We start from the raw sequence: 24,427 nt of genomic DNA on the forward strand, positions 1-24,427 counted from the left end.
TGTGCTATTAGCACACATGTCATATTATTTGTCCAAACAGATCCCCTGGTCTTTTTTTTGTAAGTGAGATGTACTTGTTCAACAAATGGATTTTCAATTTGCCGGTCTCAGAACGTTTTTTTCTTAGGGTCGATGTTAAAAAAATCACGCCAAGAGAGAAAAACAGATGCCGTGAAAGAGTGGAAAAGTTCTAGTCTTGTTTTGTTCTTTGGTCTCTGAACTATTAATGTTTATGTTAAAGTTTGAGACAAGACCCTCTCAGGAAAGTTTTTTGTCTACAAAATACAATTTCATGCTTTTGCGTATAAAACTCTTTTCTGTAATGGAAAAGTGTTGATTGTCCTAATGTCAGACCAATTCATTTGTAATAATTTTTTTTCCTTAATTACTAAAAAAACATCAATGCTGTCATATGTGCTGTTCTGTGATATAAAATGTAATATACCATGATAGGAGGGGCATACACACCGTCCTAAAAAAGTCAAATTTACCTCTCAGGAGACTGTACTTAGTCAATCGGTGAGGTCATAAAAGTGTCCAGGGTTTCGTCAGGGCTCGGTAAGTGTTTTGGGTCTCCATAAGCCCCGCACTCAAAAGTGACAACAGAGGGGAGCACGTTTACTGCACGAGCGCAGATGCTGCGATCCATTTGCTGTTGGTTGGGGTCAGAGATCACCTGTGAATTTTTGATTTCTCTCCATCCATCAGCTTTATGGCACACATGTGTCAGTGTATGCAGTCAGGACAGGGACGGGGGTCACAGGGCCCGTCTTACTAACCTCTCTAATCAGGTTGGTCAGAGAACGAATCAGTAAATGAAAGGCTTACATTATGCATACATATACATACTGACTTTAAAATGTACATTAGTCAATAGCAGAGACTGTGTGAATTTTTCTCAGGTTAGGTTTTTTAAAATATGAATACATGATGAAAGCCATCGATCACAATTTTGTATTTATAATAAATAAAGACTTTTCAGCATTATTAACAGCGTAAGAATTATGTTTACTTCAAAAAGTATGTTTTAAGATATATAATAGTTAAAATGATCTTGCCTTTAATAGCACATAAAACATTATTCAAATGATTATAAACCATACTTCACAACTGAGAATGTTCAAAAAATAAACATTCTGGTCTAAATGGTACAATATTGGAAAAGATTCATTTAATTTTTTATCGTGGTTTACACACTGTAAATTTACACTCTTGAAAGTGATTTTATTATATTTAACTACAATGTAGTTTTCCTAAAAACCCCAGAGAGGAACAGAATCATTATTAAACACTAAATTACTTTGCGAAGAGCTTTCAAAATAAGTCTAAGAGAATTTTTGACACGTATATTCGATTTTTGTGAGTACAATCATTTTTAACAAACATCGTCTTTAAGACACCGGCAATGCTTTCGCGTAAATTCATAAGTGTAACTACAGCAGGTCTCGAGGGACACAAAACACGCCTGCCTCCTGTCACATCATCTGGCTATCACCCACTTAAATAATGACAATTTAATTTCCCAACTAATTGGACCTGTAAGTTATTTAAATGAACCTCATGGTGTATAAAAAGAGGGAGGAAGCATTAGCAGCTTAGTGCTCTCTCTGATTTTAATGAGGGAGGTCAAAGCAATAAGATGGTGTTAAACAAACATCTCTTCTGTTTAAATGCAAGTGAAAAGAGGAGAGTCCATCCCCACCCCTTGCAGAAATTATTTCATATTCTCTTGTACCTTCTTTAAATAATATGTAATCATTTCATCTATCCTTCATATTGCTAATGGTGCTCCCTTTGACATCTGGAGTCAGAGTCAGTAGGGCTCTCCCTGATTAAAATGACCCACTCACTTGTGTTTGATTTGCGGACTAAAATCTCCAGCAACCGTTGTTGTCTGTTTTAATACAGGGTGATGGTAAGTAAAAATAACCCTGCTTAATATCTTAAGATTAAATACATCTTTTTGGAGAACTAAGCTGTTCTGAGCCCTTGTCCTTGCCTGTCCGAATATGGGATTGTTGTGAAGTCCTGGTCAAAGAGAGCAGAAGGGCATTCATTTAAATGATGATTTAAATACTTTTGGTTATTTGATGGCATTGATTCATTAAACTGCACGCACTTACTGTTTTGAGGTTTACGGAAAATTTCATCATGAAACTAAAAGAAAGACTGTAGACAGGGGAAACGCAGTAGATACAGTGACATTAAAGGCTAAACGAAAGGTAAAACGAATAAAGTCCTGGTATGACAGCTGTTTTCTTAAATTATTTAAATCACAGTATTTACCAAAGATTTTTGAAATATGGTAACTATTTGCATTTAAATATTAGTCCACTTAGAATGTTATGTTTTGACATTTTGTGTGACCATTTTCCCGCTATCTTCAAGTCTTAGAATTGAACTTGATGCTTTTGTTGCTGTCCCTTTAAAATGTTATGTAAATGATCTCTGTTACAATTCGCTTATTAGCAATCAATGTATCCAGTAACCATACTATAACTGATCATAAATTTCTACTGATCATAAATATTTTAGAATGACTCATTTTAGTTCATAATATGGTCTGGTGAGGACATTTTAGAGTGTGAAAATTACAGCATTTTTTATAGACCCTGAACATTTTCTGTTTGTTAATTATATTATAATTAGATTTTAAATAAGAAAGCAAAATCCAGTTTTTCATGAAAAAAAAACCTATGAATGTGTGCAATCCTAGAGCGAAGAAACAATGCTTAAAAGGCTTTTTTATAAATAACTGATGTTAATGTAACTATCAGTTAATACTTGGTTTTAAAGGTAGGGATTTCGATACTAAAATACGTTTTTTGGTGTTTGTAGCTTGCTCAGAACTGTTTGGACATTAATGGTCACTAAATTTGAGAGGCTTATTGAGGAGAGGTGTGCTATTACTTAGTGCTAGGCAACATTTGCATATTCGTCAGAAGATGTAAATATAGCTATCACTTAATGTTATTGTTCTTTGCCAAACTGAGACTAAACCCACTGTGATTTGACCAAGAGAGCTGCGCAAAATATAATCATTGACTTTACCCAAATGGATGTTAGCATGTGATTGCTTCGATCCATTTGGTGAACACTGCTAGTGTTCTGCAGTATTATTTTTCAAAGTGCAACCCAAGATAAAAAGCCATGTGATTTTTGATTGGCTTTGTTTTGGCAAATGCTTTCGCAAACCACCTGGGTAACCCAAGCAAACTGATATTGAATGTTCACTTCACATTTGCATTTCTAGGCTGCAAGAGGTACAACTGACCTGTGTTTGCTGATTTGGAGTAAACAAGCTTAATTGAGCAAGGGAATTAAATTTTACTTATGCCCAATTATCCACTGAATCTGCTGTCTGCTAAATGAGATTATTGCAACAGTATAAGTCTCTCCCATTGGGTTCCATTAACTTTGATTACTGCAAATTATTTACTTACAGCTCTGGTCCATATTGCACTGATGTGCCATAGAAAAGACATTTAGTGTTTCAGATGCAAACATACAATCACAAACAAGAAGAAGATGCTATGGATCCATATTGCTTTGTTTCAGTCAAGGTTGTTTTGACCATGTCTATACCTTTATGACCACAGCGAACCCACCTTCTAATCGCTTCCTTCAGCAGGCTCGGCTCAGAAATGGTTCATTTCTGGAACATGACAATGAGTTCACTGTATTAAAAAAGCCTCCTCAACCCACAGTGCTCAATACAATAGATCACCTTTGGGTGTGGTGCACCAGCAACTATTATTAAATAGTGCCAACATTTTCAATATATGAACCAACTATGGATTGACTTCTAAGTACATCATGGATACAGGTGAGATTTCACCCTGGGAGGCTTTTTAAGAGTATTGAAGGAGTTTCCATCTATTCTGTGCTCTTATTGGCTGCCTTTTCTTCACTATTTGGTCCAAGTAATCCATTTAAAAGAAAGGTTTTCAAATTAAAGAAATGTATTTGTTGTCATATTTTGTAGACGCATACATTTGTAAGATTATTAGAAACATTTTAATCAAGCGTTGCAAACTTTTGAAAGGTCTGTTAAATGCTGCAGAGAACCATGCATGAAAGAACCTTCACTGTTAGGAATAAGGAGTGTAATTTCTCGAATTTTTGAAGTTCCACACCTGATATATCTTTGTAGGCTTTTGTTTGCCCTGCAGATTGATTTACTCCATTCCAATTGGCATTCCCACACATTACATCAGGGCAAAGTCCAATCCATCGGAAGAGAGTGAAAGAAAGCAACTGAGCCATTAGTTGACAGGAACCCAGCTGTTTGGAGGCCAACACCGCTCACTTTAATGACAAATGCAGAGCGGGGGGAAACCTCTAAGGCCTAATTTCATGACATTGTCCCGCATCTAATCGAGAATTTTTTCCCTGCGTTTTTCCCTCTCTTTCTGTGCGTGCCAGCTTCTTTCTGCAAAAGTGCAATCCTAATTTCATTCTAGTTTGTCTTTGGACAACCCTTTTAGATGTTTAATTCAATCCCAATTTTGTGTAATCAGACGAAAGGCTTCCCCTGAGGTAGAGCAAAGCTACGAGGACCTGCCGCTGACAATTTGCAAGTGTAATTGGTCCACATATCTCTCTTTTTCTCACACGTTCTCTCTCTTTCTCCATCCCGTGGTTCCACCACAGGCATTATTAACTAATATCACTTTTGAATGTTTTTCATCTATTTTATCACTCCGCTTTTCAATTGGTGCCTCCGCTGACATATATCAGACTCATCTTGCTGCCCCACAGCCGAGCGCGGGAGGGGCAGGGAGAAGAAACGGAATGTTACAGGAACCTCGTCCCACGTTTACCTTTAGGCAACTGTGTTGTTATTGTAATATTCATATTTCTTTGGATTTACAGCCGCTGGATATTGAGTACAAAATCCATTATCATTTGTATATTTTAATTATGCAAATGAGGCTGCTCAGCTGGCTGGCCGATCCTGCAGGGAAGCCTAACTTCATTTCGGGTGATTACAATTTATCCAGTCGAGTCACTTTAATTGTAACAAGCTAATTACCTTGTTTCATTTAGTTTTAACAATGCCAAAAGAAAAGCGTACGGTGATAGCAAGCTTTTTCACTGGGGGCTCTGACAAATCACCCCCAATAACAAGAGTGAAAGAGAGAATAAAAAGGAAAGGAGACGGGAGAGATAGAGAGAATCTTCTTTTAGCTTATATCTCCATGGCTGCATTCAAATGCAAATCTGGCTGCCAGTTACCTTAAGATCGCATAACATCTGCACACGGTATGCTTTCCTACTACTGCATCACATTCACGCTTTTTATTTATTCATTCATCAGTAAAAGTCACCGAATAAAGTTGTTACACTTTCTCCTTCAGTGAATATTTGCTATAGGTTCACAAACACGTCAGTAGTTGTCAGCTATATGTGTGAAGTTGCCATAATGCAAACCTGCCCTTAAATAGACTATAGACCACTGAGCAAAAATTTAAAGTAAGCTTATCATGAAGCATTAAATAGTAAAAAAAACATATTAACCATTGTATTATTTTAGGAATCATGATTGATAAATTGTACAACAATTATAATGAGTGCGTATAAGATAACTTACAGTACAAATTACAGCCTGCCTTAGTTTATGAAAATATCCTTGTCCCGAGTATACAGATCATTGTTTCATATACATTTTTCTTTTGCTCGCGTCAAAGTTATAGGTTTCATTCACACTGTTATAGGGCTAATGTTTTACATAAACATAAGCAGCCTATCTGGTCAACTTCAGTGACACTAAAAGGGCTGGTCTTCTAGACATGCCTGTCACTCTGAGAATTACCTTGGTGGATTTATTGATCAAGGACATATTGTAACTTGCGTCTAATGTGTTTAATTCTCCTTGGGGATCCATTTGGCAGCCCTAATGTCATAGATGACTCAAACGGGCCCAGACTGAGTAGCTTTAGAAAGCTGCTTGTTCTGTGTTCTTTACAAAAATTTAAATACAATCTTCAGACTGTGGTTTTCATTTCAAGGAAGTACCCCTGTCCTTGGTGCTGAAAACATTTTCCACAATGCTGCATGAGTCCATATAATCTTATTTAGAAAACATGTGATTTACAAGAGTAAAAAAGCATATGATGTTTAATTCAGATAATCACAAAACAAGTGGCAGCTATTTTAATGATAGTAGATGCTCAGGGGAACTGACTTCATCCAACTATTAAAAATCACCTAGATAGAAATGTACAGTTAAAAGTGTTGTAAAAAAAGGACCAGAAACGTTTTGGTGACTGCCAAAATACTACCCTTGCATCTTTGCCCTGTATAGACACAACATGGCACCAAAAAACATATTTACCTCAAAACTGTGCATTTACAAGTAATTCGATAGGATGACAGATTACAGCATGCTGAATATCAAAGATGGTTTATCTATTTAAGAAGCCTGACATTTTATTTTTCTATCCGGGTGAAAACATTTTTATTAGTCTAACAGTTTGCAGATATTTTTAATGATTACAACTTTTTGACCTGTCAGAGCACATGACCACAGATTACCACCACAACATCTGGATGACCACTAATGTGCCACATATGTTTTCCACTGGTAATGTGTAAACATGTTTTTTCTTCTGTTCTCCAGCACACTTTCACTTAAGAGTGATAAACTGATATTTTGCACTATTTAGCAAGAGTTCAGTAATCCTAAATCACAGAGGTCACTAAGCAAATTCTAGTGATAACATGAAAATACACAGAAGCACTTAAAAAACATCTGTCAAGTGAGCAGTTTCTCTTGCACTGAACATGCAAACAGTGTTTTGGAATATTTAAAAGCAAAACATATTTACATAAAGACCGAATGTTATATTTTATATTAATAAAGCACGTGTTTCATGTTGACAAGATTAATATAAACACTATTCCAGGCATGTTTTGACTGGTATACATTGATTAAAAAACAAGTATTAGTCATTTTGACATGCACTTAATGTAATTTATTTATTGTGTTTTGCATGTATCAATGTATTCTTTAAAGTATATTATATATAAATTACTCATCAGTAATGTAGAACTGTACCTGCTAACATCACAGTTCCACTCACTGGGTTTTGCCTAATCAACTTCATGAGGTGCCTCTGCTTTTCAAAGCATTCTCCGATATCGTGTCTGGTTTACCTTCATTTGGCCATAAGCTCCAACTTCTGTTAGGAAAACAGAAAAATCTATACATTTTTGGTTTGTCAAGAAATTGATCTTAGTAACTATTGTTAGAAAATTGCAGTAATTTCAGTATGGTGTCCTACAAATTGGTAGTCCTTTTGGAAAATAAATGCAAATGAAACTGCTCTGTTATTTTTAGAATACTACCATATTGCTAGTAATAAATGTTGCGTTCACACACAACTTCATCGAAGCCTATAACATTCTCACAGATGCTTTTGAGGTTTTACTGCTGGCCACCCAGGCTCCTAAATTGTCAGAACTGTAATGGGTTTATTTTAAAACAAATTCAAAATACAAATAAATTTAAGGCTTTATAGCTCATTTGACTTTATTGCATATTTCAAGCTTAATATTGTATTGTGCCTTATATAAACAGTTTTTTATACTAAATTGTAACTGTAATATGCATTCCAGTGTTAAATTGACATGTAAACAAACACATATCAGATAAAAATTAAGGCATTGTCTTTTAGATTTTAGATACATTTCTGATACGCATGTAATCTTCTTAATGCCAAGAAAATATGAAAAACAATGTAAGTTGATTATCTGATCACATAACAACAGCATGTTTATGTAATATTAACAATAACAGCTACTGTTTTTATGACTGATACAGCTTTAATCCTCTATGTCATTCCATGATACCTCCGGACGTCATCATTGGATGAAGGCATCATGTGTTTTACATTGTCATATTTATCCTTACAGAGGTCCATATGCTGCCTCTAGTGATAAAATGTTGTTCTAGTGAGCAACAGTTCAGGATTTTAAATCACATTAATGCAGATTAATTTCATGTGCTTGTTATTGATTTCACAGTGGACATGAAAAGGCAATGGTTACTAAGTGTTTTTTCACTGGAAATATTACGCGGCTAATAGTTGTTTGACTGCCAAGCATTGCCAAATTTTTTAAGTATACAGTTATTTAATCACATTTATGTAACACAGTTTTACAAAAAATGTATAACATTTTTGTACACATTATATACAAATGGCATATTGGCATCTATATGTATCTTTCTGTCTGTCTGTAACTACGGGCCATCTGACAAACAGGAATATGTTGTTTGTTTTCCCTCATCAGTCTAGATGACTTGTTATTGTCAGTTAACAATGAGTTGTAAACAATTTAATCTTTGTGTTTCCCTATATGCGACTATGTGTCACTCTTGAGTAAAGCTGGATTAGGGGATTATACAATTAATGCAACTCCACAGACAACAGAGGGATCATCACAACATCATGACATGTATCTCACGTCATGATAAGTCTGAAGTTAGGCTTTTTTAACATAGAACGTCGAACCTCATATTTGAAGACTTGACTGTTGAACATCTGTTTGTATGTGTGTAGTACGAATAGGTGCTGTAAATAGTGTACTTTCATTATTTAATGTTAAAGAAAAGCTAACTTAATGACACATGTGTTGATTTTAAAAATAAGATCATAGTTGACATCAAGTGGAACAGTTCACAGTGTCAATATGGAGATTCTTAAAAGCACCAATCAATTCATTGACCTCCTAAGCCTCACTTTGCTAAACTAACAGCAAATCTACTTTGCGCAAACAATGGTGATTAAGCGACAGATTAAACCTCTTTATAAATAATAAAGGGCTCTGTTTTCAACACGCATCCTGTTCCCTTGCCCTAACAGCCACATTAAAGCTCTTTACAAGTCAGTGGTGAGACAAAAAAGAAAGAGAATAGCACTTAACGAGCCAGAGAGAGACAGGCCGAGATTCGGGCCCTTCAAATGCTGCAGGCCAGTTGAAACTGATGCCTGCTGATCAATGAGTCAATGAGGTTGTTAAAGGAAGCCTGTCCTAGACTGCTGGAAGGAGCTAATGATGAAAGCAATGAAAGGCCTGGCTCTCAACCTGCATAGTAATTAAGGAAGTGAAGGTTAGTTGGGTATGCATAACTGAGATCCTAATTCTCAGGATTGTCTCCTTGACCTTTCATCCTATCCGTCCAAAATGTATCCTTATAATTTAATTGACAATGCTGATTTAGAGGCTAAGCAATAGTTTGTTCGGTCAATGTTTTCACTCATTCCTAATAAATTACATTTTAAATAGAATAAAATGTTTTTTTTAACTCTGGTTTGCAAAGCGATAAGGTGGGTTGCACAAAGTCACTCGGTTGTGAATGACAAAGAAAACAATTCAGTCCAATTAATGACTAGAAATGAAAATGCTTTTTTTGTACGTTATGTCTTACCCTAAGGTGTTTTTGGCATCGCAATTAAACTTCTATTTCATTTTTGAAGAAAGTTTATGTTTAAACGTAACAATAATTGTATTATCATTCAAGATTGTATGAGGATGCAAAGATTCACTCTAATTTCATTTATTCTTTAAATTGTGAAGTACATGAGATTAGGTTCACCAGTGCAAGTTATAGTCACAAGTGTATCTCTTATTGGTTAGCAAAGGGACATCAGTTAATAACCCACCTGACACTGAGCAAACAAATGTTCTCTATTTTGTGAAACCAGCAAATGTATGTTCTCACTAACCCAACCACCAAAAAGACCAAAAAAACCGAACCCTAAACTTTTTATTCTCTTTCTATTTGCATAATGTTTTTTTTAAAAGTCCAAAGTTTTAAAACGTATTTTTGTCTAAAGGATGAAGGTCTGTACCTTATAAAGATTCCAATCAGCAAATGCAAAATAAAAAACTTTCCCTTACAAAACCTTTTATAAAGGAAAGATCAGACATGATTTGCCATTATCCATTTGATCATCCCGTAAAAGCCCCTCCTCTCCCGGATTCCTTGGGATGTGAAGTTCAGTGATAGCATGTGCTTCAATGAGCGCATCTCACAAGCAATGCGTAGCACTTTCGTTTACGCCTCGAGAAGCTGATTCAAAGGAGCAACGCCAGTTCATTGTCACATATAGAACTGCATTTCCTAAGATTTGACTTGGATTATCCTGCAGAAGACAAGAAGACGAGGAGCGCATCAGAACAGCTTGATACGCGTGGCTTTTGCATGGTGAGAAAAAGGTAAGCGTACATGTGATCTTTCAGTAGCCTTATGTACAAAGTTGGATATATTCTGTCAAATGGAACATAAAAGCTTTTATTGCTGGCTTGCCCGACACAGTGACGAAGCATTTAAATTCCAGTTGCGTGTCTCCATAAAAAAGCAGATCGACAGTGGTTGTTTGATTGAAACAATATGATGGAATGCCATTTTCTAACTTCCCAAACCATCTGTAATGTTTTGTATCTTAATTATTCATGCTTTTAATTATGGTAATTTTTTTAACAAAATTAAAACGTTTGTGGAAACTTTTTCTGCCTCGACTTCACTTTGGAAGTTGACTTTTTTAAGGGTGTTATGTAAGATAACACGTTAGAGAAACTTCTAAATCTACTTGTTAGCACATAATTAACAACAGCTATGTATAAATGTGCATTTTAGATACAACCTATGTAACAATTAAAGACTGTTTCAATTAAAAGAAGAACATTGTTCTTCGTGAAAATAAATTGAGCCCGTGAATTCTTATTTACATTATCTCAGATTAAATGAATCGAGGAGCTTGCGACACCACAACTTCAAAGAAATCAACTGTTCAAGATATTGAACGTATTCGAAAATATATTTCGTTTTTAAAATGGGAATGTTACCAGGGTTACAATGAATTGTATTTCAGCACGTACAAAACGCAAACAAAATTGTTGATTGCATAATTTATGACACCTTAAACTATATTGGTGACCATTTTAGGGTTGGACTGGTTTTGGAGAGCGTGAACTGAATTTTCCAAGAAAAAAGACGATTCTCCTAAGCATCGAATAAGGTATGTGCCAGCGTACAGCAACATCTATACACACCACAGTTGGAATAAAATAAATTACCTTTCTCATTACAGAATTGCCTGTAATACTCTTGATTGTTTAAGTTATGTTAAAAATGTTTAAATAACATTTTCTCCTACCATTAACTATTTATTTGGTTTCAGATTTTTCGTTTTAAAATGGCAATATTGAAAAGCAATTAATTATGCATGTGTTACAACTAATAGTTTATTGTTGAGCATAAAGACTTAGGACTCCTGTGAAGTTATGGATGGCACCACACTATCGATTGATAACCCTATTTACCCAGTCGATGTATGAAAAATAAGGATGATGCTCATAGAAAACCCCCATGTATACTTTTAAAGTTAAAAGCCTGATGAGATGGGATGGTTTGGATTTAAATTATATTGCTCGATAAATCTTTACAGATGAAGTGGTATTTAGTCTTGCAATTTTCTGATAGACCTCCAGCATTAAATAAGGATTATATGTGGGACAGTGTTCTCAGACCTGTTTAGACAGCAGAGTAGTGTGGGATTTTCTGTTCTTGATAATTATAGGTCATAGGACTCTTCACTGGTTTTATCGTAAGGATTTTTTTATCGTAGTACACCTGCTTTAGAAATTAAAGACTTTTCATTTGTTTAAAAATACAACTGTTTGCCTGGGGTATTTATTTAGATGATGGATTTGTTGTGTAATGGTCTGTTCATAGCTATTAGGTTTCCTCCGTTTTTCTTCAGTATTGACCCTGACAGGTCACATAAGTAATTTTTTAAACGCATGATTAATTTCACAGTATGGTAAACATACATATAGATGACGTTTAATGCAGTCATGGACCATGATTTAGCAAAGGCCTAAATGTTGAGGCTGTTAACTGTTCCGCATGAATTGCCAACTGATAATCTACTATGATGTAACATAAACCTGTGAAATTATCAGTTTATAGTTTTAATGATAATAACATTTATATTATTATTAGTAGTAGAATTATTATTATTATTACATACACATAGGCTACCTGCATATGGGAAGAGGGGAGGTGCGAGAGGTGGGAGACAAAAGCCAGCGATGGGATCTAAATGAGGTTTAGAGGGCTGCAGATGGGACCCTCTCTTTCCTGTCAATTTCATTTCGCTGTCACAAAACACTTGACCTTAAATATTAATTTTATTTCTACGACGAAGAAAAAAAGTGGTCACAATTAAGCCTAATATTCTTAATATAATTAAAGCCACCTGCACTGCTAAATTGGAATAATGATGATATTTTACGAAACTTGCACCTCGAGTCTTTTGAAACAAACCATTTAATTGTTACTAAGAAAATTTTAATGCCATTTTAGCATAATATATTTTTTTGTATTCAGTTCAATCGGCCAGTAGATTAGGCCCTATATAGAAATTTTATTGATGAGACAGTTTGACGGACAACAAATCATCGCTATTACTAGTTCTGGTCCATTCATGTACAGCATATGTATTACCCTTATAATGATGAAAAAATGACGTGCCGACGTGTTCCCTTTCTCTTGATTTATTAATGTGTGGAAAATCGGCTCCATATACCCATACAGTTTCAATGTGTGGCAATGCATAATGATATTGCTAACAATATGACAAATCATTGAAATAATCCGCTTGATGTTACAGTCCTAAACTGGTTGCCCATAGTTAGTTCATACTTATTTAAAACAATGAACTAAAAACAAGACAATCTCTTAAAATGTTGTTTAAATAAATCCCTGAAAAAACAATACTTTTTAATTTTGTGTTTTTTATGGCTGTATATATACTGTCAGATTATTCGTTTGTTTAATTTCATAATCTAAATGTAAAACGTGATTTATTATTTATCTAAATGTGTGTAATGCTGCACCGGACTTTATCTTATGAAAATGTATGTTTTACAAAATAATAGGTATAGACTAAATTAAAACAATAAGCCTTTTTAAAATAAAATTGTGATCATTTTACGATACAAACAAAATTAATTTATTCGCATTATCCCATAGCATGTATACAGTCACTTTTTTATCCGTATGTTTAAACCGATTCCACATGGGTGCTTTACGGGTGGTTTTCCCCCTCGTTCAGATTTCAGCCCCGCAGCTCCTGTTTGAGCTTCTCTTTAGTGTGTTTGAGTGGCAGTTAGTGAAACGTCATTGGCTCTTCTGAGGGGCAGAGCCACGCCAATCACTCTCACCCATAGCCGGGAATAAGAGCTCGTGTAAGAGATGCTCGGTTATTCTCTCTTTCACTGATATTTCTCTATTACTGGTAACCCGGCGGTATAGTGGAGGCTGACGTTATTTCGGCTATTGTCGTGCTTGTGTAACTTTTCTACAGTTTGCAGTTATGTTGATCGTTTGCATTTGTGCATGTGGATTACGGGCATGGTTTATATTCTGTAGCGTTTGAGCGTCTCCTAAAGCGCGAGGAGGTAAGAAAATAGAAACTGTATTATCAAACCGGTTGAGTCAAAAAAGGACCTTCTCGCTAAAGGTGAAAACATTCCAAATGTAGCGACTGTTTTTTTATTATTATTATTACTATTATTATGTTATTGTTGTTTAATATTCTGCACAAAATTATGTTTGTTAAGAAACGAAAATGTCTGGTTGATTTTTTTTTAATTGTTGAAATAAAAATAATAATACACGATTAAGTGGTCATGAAATAAAAAAAATACATTATTGCGTTTTGATGTTTTTTTTTCGAAACAACAAATAGTGATTATGCCACAGAGTGCTCAACGAATGAACTTTATACTTATACTTTGATGGTGTGCTCATTAAATCTTCGAATGCTTGTGTAAGACAGTAGCCATAGTTTCGTTTTCTTTAAAAAATACATTATATTTATTTGGCCTAATCTTTTTTTAAGAGTTCATTTTTTACATTAAATTGTGAAGTTTAAACTTTCTCTTTCTCTTAATTTTCTTTTTCTCTTAATTCTCGATTGTTTCTCACCGCTTAATTTTGCTTTATTTAACAAACTGTGGACTAAACTTATCGAAACTAAACGAAACAAAAGATTGTATCAGAAATGAATGCTCTCTTCACATCAGATACTTCCAAGAGATGCTTGTGATGTTTTAAATTAGTTTATCTTTCTATGTTGTATTTAATTGTTTTATTTTACAACGTTACTTTTTTTTAAATGTATTTACAGACTAATATCTCCAGTCAGTGGTCTCCAAAGAATGGAAAAGAGTCTTCCACCTGGAGCAGACGACATTGTGATGGCCACCCCACCAGTTTCATTTCAGCCAGAGCCCCTGACACCCCCAAGGTCAAACCACTCTTCCTCCCTCAAGCCCAATCAAGTTGGGCAAGTCCTCCTCTATGGTGTGCCTATCGTCTCACTGGTCATTGACCACCAAGAGCGGTTATGCCTGGCTCAGATTTCCAACACCCTCTTGAAGAACTACAGCTACAACGAGATACATAACCGCCGTGTTGCTCTAGGCATCACTTGTGTACAGTGTACACCGGTACAGCTAGAGATTCTTCGCCGGGCTGGCGCCATGCCCATCTCATCACGGCGCTGTGGCATGATCACCAAACGAGAAGCAGAGAGACTCTGCAAGTCTTTTCTGGGAGAGAATGCACCACCCAAGCTGCCAGACAACTTTGCCTTTGACGTGATGCATGAATGCGCTTGGGGCAGTCGAGGAAGTTTCATCCCGGCGCGCTACAACAGCTCAAGGGCTAAATGCATCAAGTGCTCCTACTGTAATATGTACTTCTCCCCTAACAAATTCATCTTCCACTCTCACCGCACACCAGAGGCCAAGTACACGCAGCCAGATGCCGCCAACTTCAATTCCTGGCGTCGGCACCTTAAATTGGCAGACAAAACCCCACAAGAGGATCTGATGTTTGCCTGGGAGGATGTAAAAGCCATGTTCAATGGAGGAAGTCGCAAAAGGGCACTTCCTTCCTCTAACTGCCCGCCCATGGGCCTGGGAAAGTCAGTCAGCTCGGTCCTACCCCACATGATTTCCCCGGACCTGACCCAGAAGAGAGGCAGGTACGAGGACGATGATGATTTGGACACCAGCAGCCTCCCGCCCCGTAAAGCCCCCCGTAGTTACCCAGTAATTCCGGTCCCCAGCAAAGGTTTCGGCATGTTGCAGAAATTCCCAACGACATCCCTTTTCCCAAGCCCCTACACTTTTCCTGCATTTGGCCTGTGCCCACAAAAGAAGGACGACAGTGAGGCCACCAACGGACAGAAAAACAGTGGCCTTTCTGGGCTTCTTTGGCCCGGGCGCAAGGATGCTTTTTACCCACCTTTCTGCATGTTCTGGCCCCCAAGGGCAACAGGGGGCATTCCAGTACCCACTTACCTTCAACCTCAGCCCAACGCCCTTACCTCCCTCACAGAAAGCCCCTCTCTTAGACAAGCATTTTTAGACTTGTCTGAACAAAGCGATGCAGGGCCAGGCCTGGACAACAACCCCAGATCCAGCCTGTTCGAGACCGACTGCCCACCCTCTGTCACCTCTGACTTGCGTCCTGCCTCAGAGGGCTGGCTAAAGCTGCTGGACGCTCCATCGCTGCAAATGCGCAAGGCTAGTTACCATTCCGCCTTCCGTCCAGTGGTCAAAGACACAGAAAGCATTGCCAAGCTCCACAGCAGCCTTGAGGACTTTGGCCCAGAGAGGCACCTTTCCCCCGGCACCAGCTGCAGCTACCAGAGTGACAGCGGCGAGAGCGACGAGGAGCAAGAGGTGGACGTGGAGACAAAACAGGATGAAGAACAAACGGACCTCAGCGGCCGCACAGCACAGACGTCGCCACAGACACTGCAGCAGCCGTGCGGACTACACATACGTGGACTCTCTGACAGCAGCACAGGGGAGCAGGTCAAAGATCAAGCCTCATTCCCAGCCATTCCCACTGAGACCTCAGCAGAGGACAAACCCAGCCTCGCTGTCAGTCTGCCTGCCATTCTAAAAGTCCCCAGCCCTGTTCACGGCTCACTGGAGGAAAGCATTGCGTACAAAAATGTAAATATTCCCTCCAGGCACTTTAACTAATTATTTAAATGCAGGCCATAGACTGGCAGGGTTCGTATGCATAACAAGATTGATAGTCTGTGTTCCCTGCAGAAATGAAACATTCACAGCTCTTTGATCCCTCCTAATAAGCCCAGTCATGTTTTGTTTAATGGCGACATTATGTTTGCTCCCCTTTGTCACTTCTGCCTATTAGCCTTTTTAATCTTTAACCCTTTGACGCTATGCTAACAGAGTAAACAGACAGTCACTCTTGGTGACGGAAAGGCAAATGGGGATTCTGTAGCAATTAGCCTTAGCGCACAAACACACGCATACTCCCAAGATCCGGCTAACACGTCAGAGGCGTGTTGATTTATCTAAAGAAACTCAGTAGCACACCACAGCAAAACAAGCATCAGGATCATATATAAAACATAACAGCATTGTCATTTTCAAGGCTAATCAATTCTGTGCTTTTGGCTGAATGATAAATTTTGTTGCTCTATGTTCGACCTTTGGCCTGGTGTTATGAATCAGTTCTAATCAGACATTGTGTGATGTTTTATGGTTTCAGGCTCACAAGAGCAGAGATGATGGGCTGCCGGCCTATGCAACCAAAAACAAAACAGCCATCTCAGGTGAGAAATGGACCACATTCTGTAATGTCAAACCACTGTAATACAAATAACTGTAATGTGATTATTGCCTGCGCTACTTAGGTATTTACATTCCCTTCCTGAAAAGTTCATACACAAATCTTACATATTTAATACTATTACTAATAATAATGCCCCTAATTAGATGCATGCTTTGCATTTGAATTCACAATAGATATCTTGTTTTCAATTTTCTTTCAGATGAGAACAAAGAACAAGGCAGTTTTTTCATCGCAGAGACAGAAACATCCACTCCAGAATACTGGCGAGAGAATCCAAGTAAGAGCACACATCACTTTATCTCCATTTTACATCCAACACTTACAGCAAGAGGGCTACAAAATAATTTGCGCCATATAAATCTAAATATAAAAGATGCAGAATGGAATATACGCCTGCTGCACACTTAAAACGGAGTGGCTCTATCCACAATGACATTGGGAAAATGTGTTCTGTAGGGAGCCATAACAGATCAGCAAGACAATCAGCTCAACGCTGGGAAGGTGACAATCACCATTTGAACAATATCAAATAGAAATAATTGACTTTTGCTTGGCAAAATCTTCCATTAGAAAGATCATAGCTTATTGCCTTTTATCTGTCAGAAGGACATTAAAAGTGTTTTACAGCATCTAGCCTGACATTTATATTATCTAGCCGATAATGATCTCCTCATATAAGGTATAATATATTTGAAAAAATTACATGAAACAAATTAAATGAAACCACCTTTGCCTGATTGCTAAATGTCTCCAAGGGGCTACAGAGAAACGTGATTAGAACTTCTGATTTTCCAAATAGTCTAAAGGCAGTGTCTTAAAGATAGTTCTGTTTCTTGGGAGAGAAGGAAAAAAATAATCTAATTTTCCATTTATATAATGCAAACTGCCTTGGCTTTGACTATTCACGGTTAATTGACTGTCAAACGAGGTTGTTATCCTCAGGCACTGTCTGCAAATTTGCTTGTCAAATGAGACAGAGAGGAGGAGAGCGAGAACAAGACCGCTTTCCAAATGAGGAACGCCTTGTTCGGCTTAAGGAGGCAAGACGGGAAATGAGAAGAGAGAGAGAGAGACAGCCGAATGAGGGGAAGATTATACAAACGTGTTGGATCACTTCATTTGAGCCATTTGCAATATAGACACAAAAACACATGTCGTGCAATACGAACGTATCTCCTTAGGAATCCAATCAAAACGGTTTATAATGATTTCATGAATCAGTATTGCACCTGCGAAAGAACAATTTGCTGAATAATTTCACGATATTGGTATATTGTAAGGGCTGTTCCAATGACTTTATTTAGCTGAAGTTAAATGCCCCAATCAGATAATGGAAAATGTTCAGGTATATTTCTGCTTGAGATATTGGAGGCAAAATTATATTATTTGTACAGAAAACGATCACGTGTGTAGGCTACAGTAAGTATAGTTTTGCCTAATCACATTAATAGCACATGACTAACACCTCCATACTAGAACTACGTTTTCTATTTATTATTACATATACGACCAACGGGAAATTCTTTGTAATATTCAAACGTTTTACTGTTATCATACTGACATCTATTGGCCGCATATGGTACTACAATGGCACTATGGCACACGTATTATTTTTTTTTAATTTTATATAGCTTTTTCACCTTTACCTTTTTTTTTGCTCAGCAGATCATCAAAGTCAAGACCCAAACTCACCTGTTACTCTTAAGAAGGATGTTGAGAACATGGAAAAAGGTAGATACAAACTAATTACATTGCAAAGATGACAAATCTAGGGCATGAATATTTTTTTAAAAAGTGTGCGGCTACAAATGTTTTAAATGCACAGCTCAAACAAGAGACTAATATTGATTAATTGTTTAATTTGTCTTTCAGAGGAACTCCAGAAAGTTCTCCTCGAGCAGATAGATTTACGGAGGAGACTGGAGCAAGAGTTTCATGCTCTGAAAGGCAGCTCTCCATTCCCAGTTTTCCGTAAGTTTACGCTCTTCACATTCTGCCATCAAATCTGTGCATATAAAAAAACAGTAAATCACTCTCCATAATGTCTAAATAGAAAACCATATAAAATTAATTGTCAAAGATTTTATTAGAAATCAAATGTATGACAGTAATTAGTAATGCGTTTATACTGTACAGTCCAGGAAAATCTGTAATGGGACAACGTCACAAATTTGAATACATTTTAGTGACCTGAAATATTTCTTCTTCATTGTTTTGTATATCATTTCTCTTAGAATTTCATAAAAAATATATAATTTAAAATAGGACCACAAAAGTTTATACCTATAGTAAATTACCCGTGTTAATGAAACTTTCTGTCTTACAGATAACTTTCAGGACCAAATGAAAAGAGAACTGGCTTACAGGGAAGAGATGGTGCAACAGTTACAAATGGTAAGATTATATAGAAAAATGGCAGAATTTATTATCAATTAAAATGTGCTAAACAATCAGAAAGCAAACAAATAAATGGAAACCTCACATGTGAGGAAGTCCCACTATATTTAAAATATCAGTTGACAACAAATCAGATCCAGGTTGCAAAACAGAATAATGAAATGCAAGATATAAATATAACCAGCAGGATCTCAGTATTCTCAGCCTTTTGTTGTCTAGAACTGGTTCAACATTGTATTGCGGTATGACATAAATCTCACGTGCATCTGTGTTTTTAACACATGGATGATGCAGGCAGACTGCTCTTGTGTGTTCTTTCATTTCAACATCATCAGTCAAGCCAGACAGATATCATATATGAGAGAATACAACATGACAGATTGAAGGTTAAACTATTAGGATACAAACACAGTCGATTTCAGGAAGCACAGATCTATTTTTCCTGAAACAAAGGATTTCTTGTTTTTGTCAGCAAACTGTACTATATATTAACGCAATAAGGTAAAAAAACCTGTGCAGTAATTTTACTGTTTAGTCCCTGACATGTTAATTAAAGGTGACCTCTGTTGGTGCTGCCCATAAAGTATATACTTTTGGGCTTTTTTGTCAAGTATAGTATTGTTTTACAAAATTGTGTATATATTGTGGACATTTAATGAATCCTATAATGTTCATTTGTAGATTCCCTATGCAAACATCATTAGAAAAGAAAAGGTTGGAACACATCTAAACAAAAGCTAAATGGTAAGCATACTAATTTCAACCATGATTAATTGGTTGACTTTATTATGTTTTTTTAAATGTTTGCATGTTTAAATACTTAACATGTAGAAATGTAAAGACTCATTACAGCTACTAACCATATTTATATGGTACCTAACATGTTATGTATTACTGCAGGTTACATCGTGTGAAATGAAATCAACAATTCTGGCCCCACAGAGGTTAAAACCATCCAGCTCTTTATGATTCATTAAGCACAACAGAAGAAACCTGTTAATGCACCACAAGCTGCAGCCACATCAAGCAATGTCCATCTCGGCAAATAAACCAAATGACACATCAATCTACTGATATACAGTACAATTTTATGCATCTACCAATGATTTATTATTTATTTGTCATATGCCCTGTACAGTAACCCTATTTTGGTTATTTATTCATTTGAGTGTTATTTATGGTTTATTTAAGTTTATTAATTGTTAATATATTTACATTTGTTTAAGTCATTGTTTATATACTTATGAATTAACGTATTTATTGATAACAAAAACTGTACAATAATATTAGCTATAGGTTGTAAATGTACAAAAATGAGGTTGTGGGGAAGGGGATGCATAAGAGCAATCTGACTGTGTGTAAACCTATCTTGTTTTGCTCGTTTAAACACATCATTGATATTGACATTTACAAGATAAAAAATAATTAACTGTTCATGCAAATGTATTTAAATATGTTCTTGTAGTTTCTCTACTATTTATGTGGATAATTAAAGTCTATAATATAAAACCTATTTATTGGCTGATTACTATTATTATTTTAAGAAAGTGTCAAATATTATTTTTCAAATTGGAAAAACAAATTAGGTAAATAGACTGTTGGCCATGAATATGATGCTGTATATGAATAGCTTTAAAATAAAAAATGAACACTGATATAATAAACCATTTATTGAATGTTCTTTAATACGTCAACGTTTTGTAAACGATGTATAGAACTAAACAAATATTGCAGATAAGTACACATCAAATAGTATTACATAAAAATAGTAAAATTTACAGAAACGCATGTCTAACAGCGGAATTCTCCTCTCATATTTTCAAATAAGTTAGGTTTTTAATATCAACTATAAAATGTATAAATTCCACATCAAAAAACGTCAATCAAACCTCTAGGCGGCGCGCATGTGACGTCACTACCAGGCGACCCGGACTCCACTAGTACGTCACCGCAGTAGTGCCAACATGGCGTTCACACTGTACGCACTGATACAAACAGTGATATTATTCACTAATGCCATCGCTGTTCTCCACGAAGACAGGTTTCTTAGTAAAAGTAAGTTCGTATCTGTTTACTTTACTTCGATTTTGAAGACAAGGTCAGCCCTATCGCGCGCGCACAACGACAGTGTTTACTTCTAACGTAAGCTTTGCATTAAACTGGAAATATATGACACTTAACTGTTGTTATTTTGTTAAATATTAGATAACGTTAGGTTATTACCAGCAAAACACGCAAGTCTGATGTTAGTAAAATGAGCGGGTTATTTGTCATTTGTTTGAAAAAAAGAATTGAAATTTAAAAGGTCACATTTATAAATGTGTTCATGACAAGGATACTCTTGTAACGTTGGTTGAAGATATCTTTATAAAGTGGAGCTCAACAGTGGAGGGGTCCAAGTCAACAGTTGACAGTCTGGGAAAAGGCTAACGTTAGCCAATTTGAAGCTAAAGTATGTGTTGTAGTGTAATGTTTATGCTAATGCTATTGTTGTTATTATTTAAGTATCCACATAATCCCTTTCTTCCATTTCATAGGTTTGATTGTTTGCAATGTGTAATCGTACTAATAAAGAACCAATAGGTGTTGTAACTATTCGCTGGTAAATAATTCATTTATAGTAATAAAAACAGTCCAGATTAGGCATGGTCTGGTATGAGATTTCGGCGGTATGGTAACCTTAAGGACACGGTTTTGCAGTATTGCGATTGCAGTTTTAAAATTTGTTATTTACAATGTCTGAGTAAAAAACATTGGACACAACTGATTAGATTTTTAAGCAACAGAAAATATTTGGAAAAGTAGTAAACATGAACAGCATGTCAGGTTAAATCGATGCTACCCCATCTTTTAAATGCAATTCCAGTAATTAAACTTAAATGCCTTCATATACATAAATAAACTAAATGCATACGAGCTAACAACTTACTTGGCATAAACAAAATAGGGCACAGAACCTGATGGATTCCTGCACAAAACAGCTCATACCTTTTGAAACGTTATAAAGGCAACATGAAACTGCTATTCGGTCTAGTCCAGATACATTCTAGTGGCATATACACTCTTGAAATAAGGGTAGTAAAAAGCGAAGCTCTTTTTGGCTCCCGAAAAATCTTTTTCTTTCTTACCTTTCTATAGTCTGTGTGTAGAACCCTTGTCCACTACAAAAACCCTTATGTGCAACAGAACATTTCTGTAGATGCCAATGTGAATGTTCTTATAGAATAATACAGCCTGACTAAGAAAGACTTTTGTCAATAAGACTGTAGCAATTGTTGCATAAGTCATTATCACAGAGGGCTCTTTAACTAACGCATACACAATTTTCCAGTTGGTTGGGGAGCAGAGCAAAGTATTGGAGGGTTTGGAGATGAACCTGGGATTAAAGCACAACTTCTTAACCTTATCCGTTCTGTGAGGACTGTCATGAGAGGTATGTTCACAATGATCGTGTCACCAAGGCTCTATGATTGATTTCCCATTTATAGGTTATGGCTAATGAATAATAATGTTCTGTCCATAGTTGTTTGCCATGCATTACTCTCTATGCAGTTTCTTGATGCAATTTGTTTTGCTTGTTAACACAAGCATTCTGAGCAGTAACATGTTTTCCGGTTTCTTTTCACAGTGCCTTTGATTGCAGTAAATTCAGTGTGTATGGTCTTACTATTGTTGTTTGGATGAACATGGATTGAACTGCAATGGAACTATGGAAGATCTAACGTGGAATGCTATGCACATGGTCAATAGAAAACTGGACTGTTTTTTGTTAACTGGTTATGTTTGATGCTCTCAATTTCTGTAAGGTCCCTGGATATTTTTTTTTAAGTACCTCTTTTTGCATGTCATGACATGAATTGCTGTTATAAACAAATTTATAAAAGAACCCGTGTTTTTAAGAATGCGCAAACTTTGTCCAGCATCTAGTTCTCTAGAATTCATGTATTTGTCACATTAAGCAACTTTCATATCAGAAAAAAAGTTTTATGTTTTTTGCATTTAAAATGTAAAGATTTTTCCAAAATTCTTTGTGGAAAAACATTTTAAATGTCAAAGTTAAAGTATAACATGCTCAAGTATTACTAGAAGTATACAATACCAACACTGCTCTTTTAGCATAGACAAAAAAGATCTTAAATTGTATCTAAAAAAGCCAGTCAACACATTTAAAATAGATTTTAATAAAGTCATTGTGTTTTCCTGTACTGTATTCAACTTTTGTTGTGTTTGTATACTATATTTTGCCCTGTGTCATTGGTTAACAGTTAAAGGAGCAATGTGGAAATTGCAACCAACGGCCCACTTCACCCTTACTTTCGAAGCACTATGGCAGCTGACACGGGACAAACATGTCTTACGCTTTTGCTTCTTTGCCGAGGGAGATAATTTATTAAGAGTTTGGTTCCAAAATGAGATAATTCCGTTTTTCTTTTCTTCAAAACTCATGTTTTTATTGTGCTAGTAGTTAGCTGTATTTTTGGAGTTATTGTGGCCTACATCAAAACAAACCAACCATATTGATATTAATTGGAATGCACAATATTTTTTTTTTTTGAAAAATGTTAAATCTCAGTTTGGAACCAAAGTCTTCATATTTACGAAACGTACTCTGTATAGCAGTTTGTCCGTTTAGGGGTGCTGTAGAAACAACATGGCGAATTCAATGTAAGGGGACCAGTGCTGTATGTAGATAGAAATCTATGCTTGATTATGTAAGGTCTTAATACACCCCTAAAGACAGTTATGTAAATTTCTCACAATAGATACTACACATAGCCCCCTTTAAGCAGGGGTCCCTAAACTCAGTGCTTTAGGGCCACTGTTTTACAGAGTTTAGCTAATGCGGGTAATGAATATCCTAGGCATAGTGAGGCATGTTGGAGCTAAACTCTGCAGAACAAGGGCCTCCAGCACTGGGTTTGGGGCCCCTCTAAATTAAAGGAAGCAAAACGTTCAACATGTTTTGTAGAGATCAGTCCGATATTTGACATGATGTGTTTGGTTCAGTGATCACAACCATATGGAGTCCATTAACAATAGATTAATGCATTAGGGTTAGACCTTTTTATTAACATTAGCCCAGACCACAGATAATACGCTGAATTACAACCATATGTTTAGTATTGCGATTACAAACTAACCCTTTAATAATCTATGCTTAATGGTTATTACAGTAGATGGTACGATTTATATTTTAGTCTGTATAATCTCATGTTTATCCCATGGCAGAGAAAAATCGTTACTTGAGTTTTTGCCATTTTCAAATGTCTACATTCCTATTACTCAAATATTACATTCCTCATAACCCAATATTAAGTGATTGTATGATATGAA

At 36.2% G+C, this 24,427-nt stretch overlaps 2 protein-coding genes across 4 annotated transcripts; both read left to right on the forward strand.

Annotated features, from left to right (window-relative positions):
* The first annotated feature begins 10,067 nt into the window (after positions 1-10,067).
* On the forward strand, positions 10,068-20,579 carry skor2 (SKI family transcriptional corepressor 2). 3 transcript variants are annotated; one of them, XM_056736814.1, is made up of 10 exons: positions 10,068-10,224; positions 10,955-11,027; positions 14,205-16,047; positions 16,613-16,676; positions 16,896-16,973; positions 18,359-18,427; positions 18,569-18,667; positions 19,023-19,090; positions 19,775-19,837; positions 19,994-20,579. In XM_056736814.1, the coding sequence occupies exons 3-9, from the start codon at positions 14,236-14,238 to the stop codon at positions 19,832-19,834; spliced, it is 2,250 nt and encodes a 749-aa protein (XP_056592792.1). In that variant the 5' UTR covers positions 10,068-10,224; positions 10,955-11,027; positions 14,205-14,235; the 3' UTR covers positions 19,835-19,837; positions 19,994-20,579. The 3 variants fall into 3 exon arrangements, with proteins under 3 accessions (XP_056592792.1, XP_056592794.1, XP_056592793.1); XM_056736816.1 differs by having other exon boundaries at positions 18,362-18,427; XM_056736815.1 differs by lacking the exons at positions 10,068-10,224; positions 10,955-11,027 and adding an exon at positions 13,338-13,473.
* Positions 20,580-21,001: 422 nt separating this feature from the next.
* On the forward strand, positions 21,002-23,303 carry ier3ip1 (immediate early response 3 interacting protein 1). The gene is made up of 3 exons (XM_056737406.1): positions 21,002-21,148; positions 22,425-22,526; positions 22,722-23,303. Exons 1-3 carry the CDS (start codon positions 21,058-21,060, stop codon positions 22,775-22,777), a joined length of 249 nt encoding a protein of 82 aa, XP_056593384.1. The 5' UTR covers positions 21,002-21,057; the 3' UTR covers positions 22,778-23,303.
* Positions 23,304-24,427: the final 1,124 nt, after the last annotated feature.

This window comes from Triplophysa dalaica, chromosome 22, assembly GCF_015846415.1.
Source record: "Triplophysa dalaica isolate WHDGS20190420 chromosome 22, ASM1584641v1, whole genome shotgun sequence".
Lineage (NCBI taxonomy): Eukaryota > Metazoa > Chordata > Actinopteri > Cypriniformes > Nemacheilidae > Triplophysa > Triplophysa dalaica.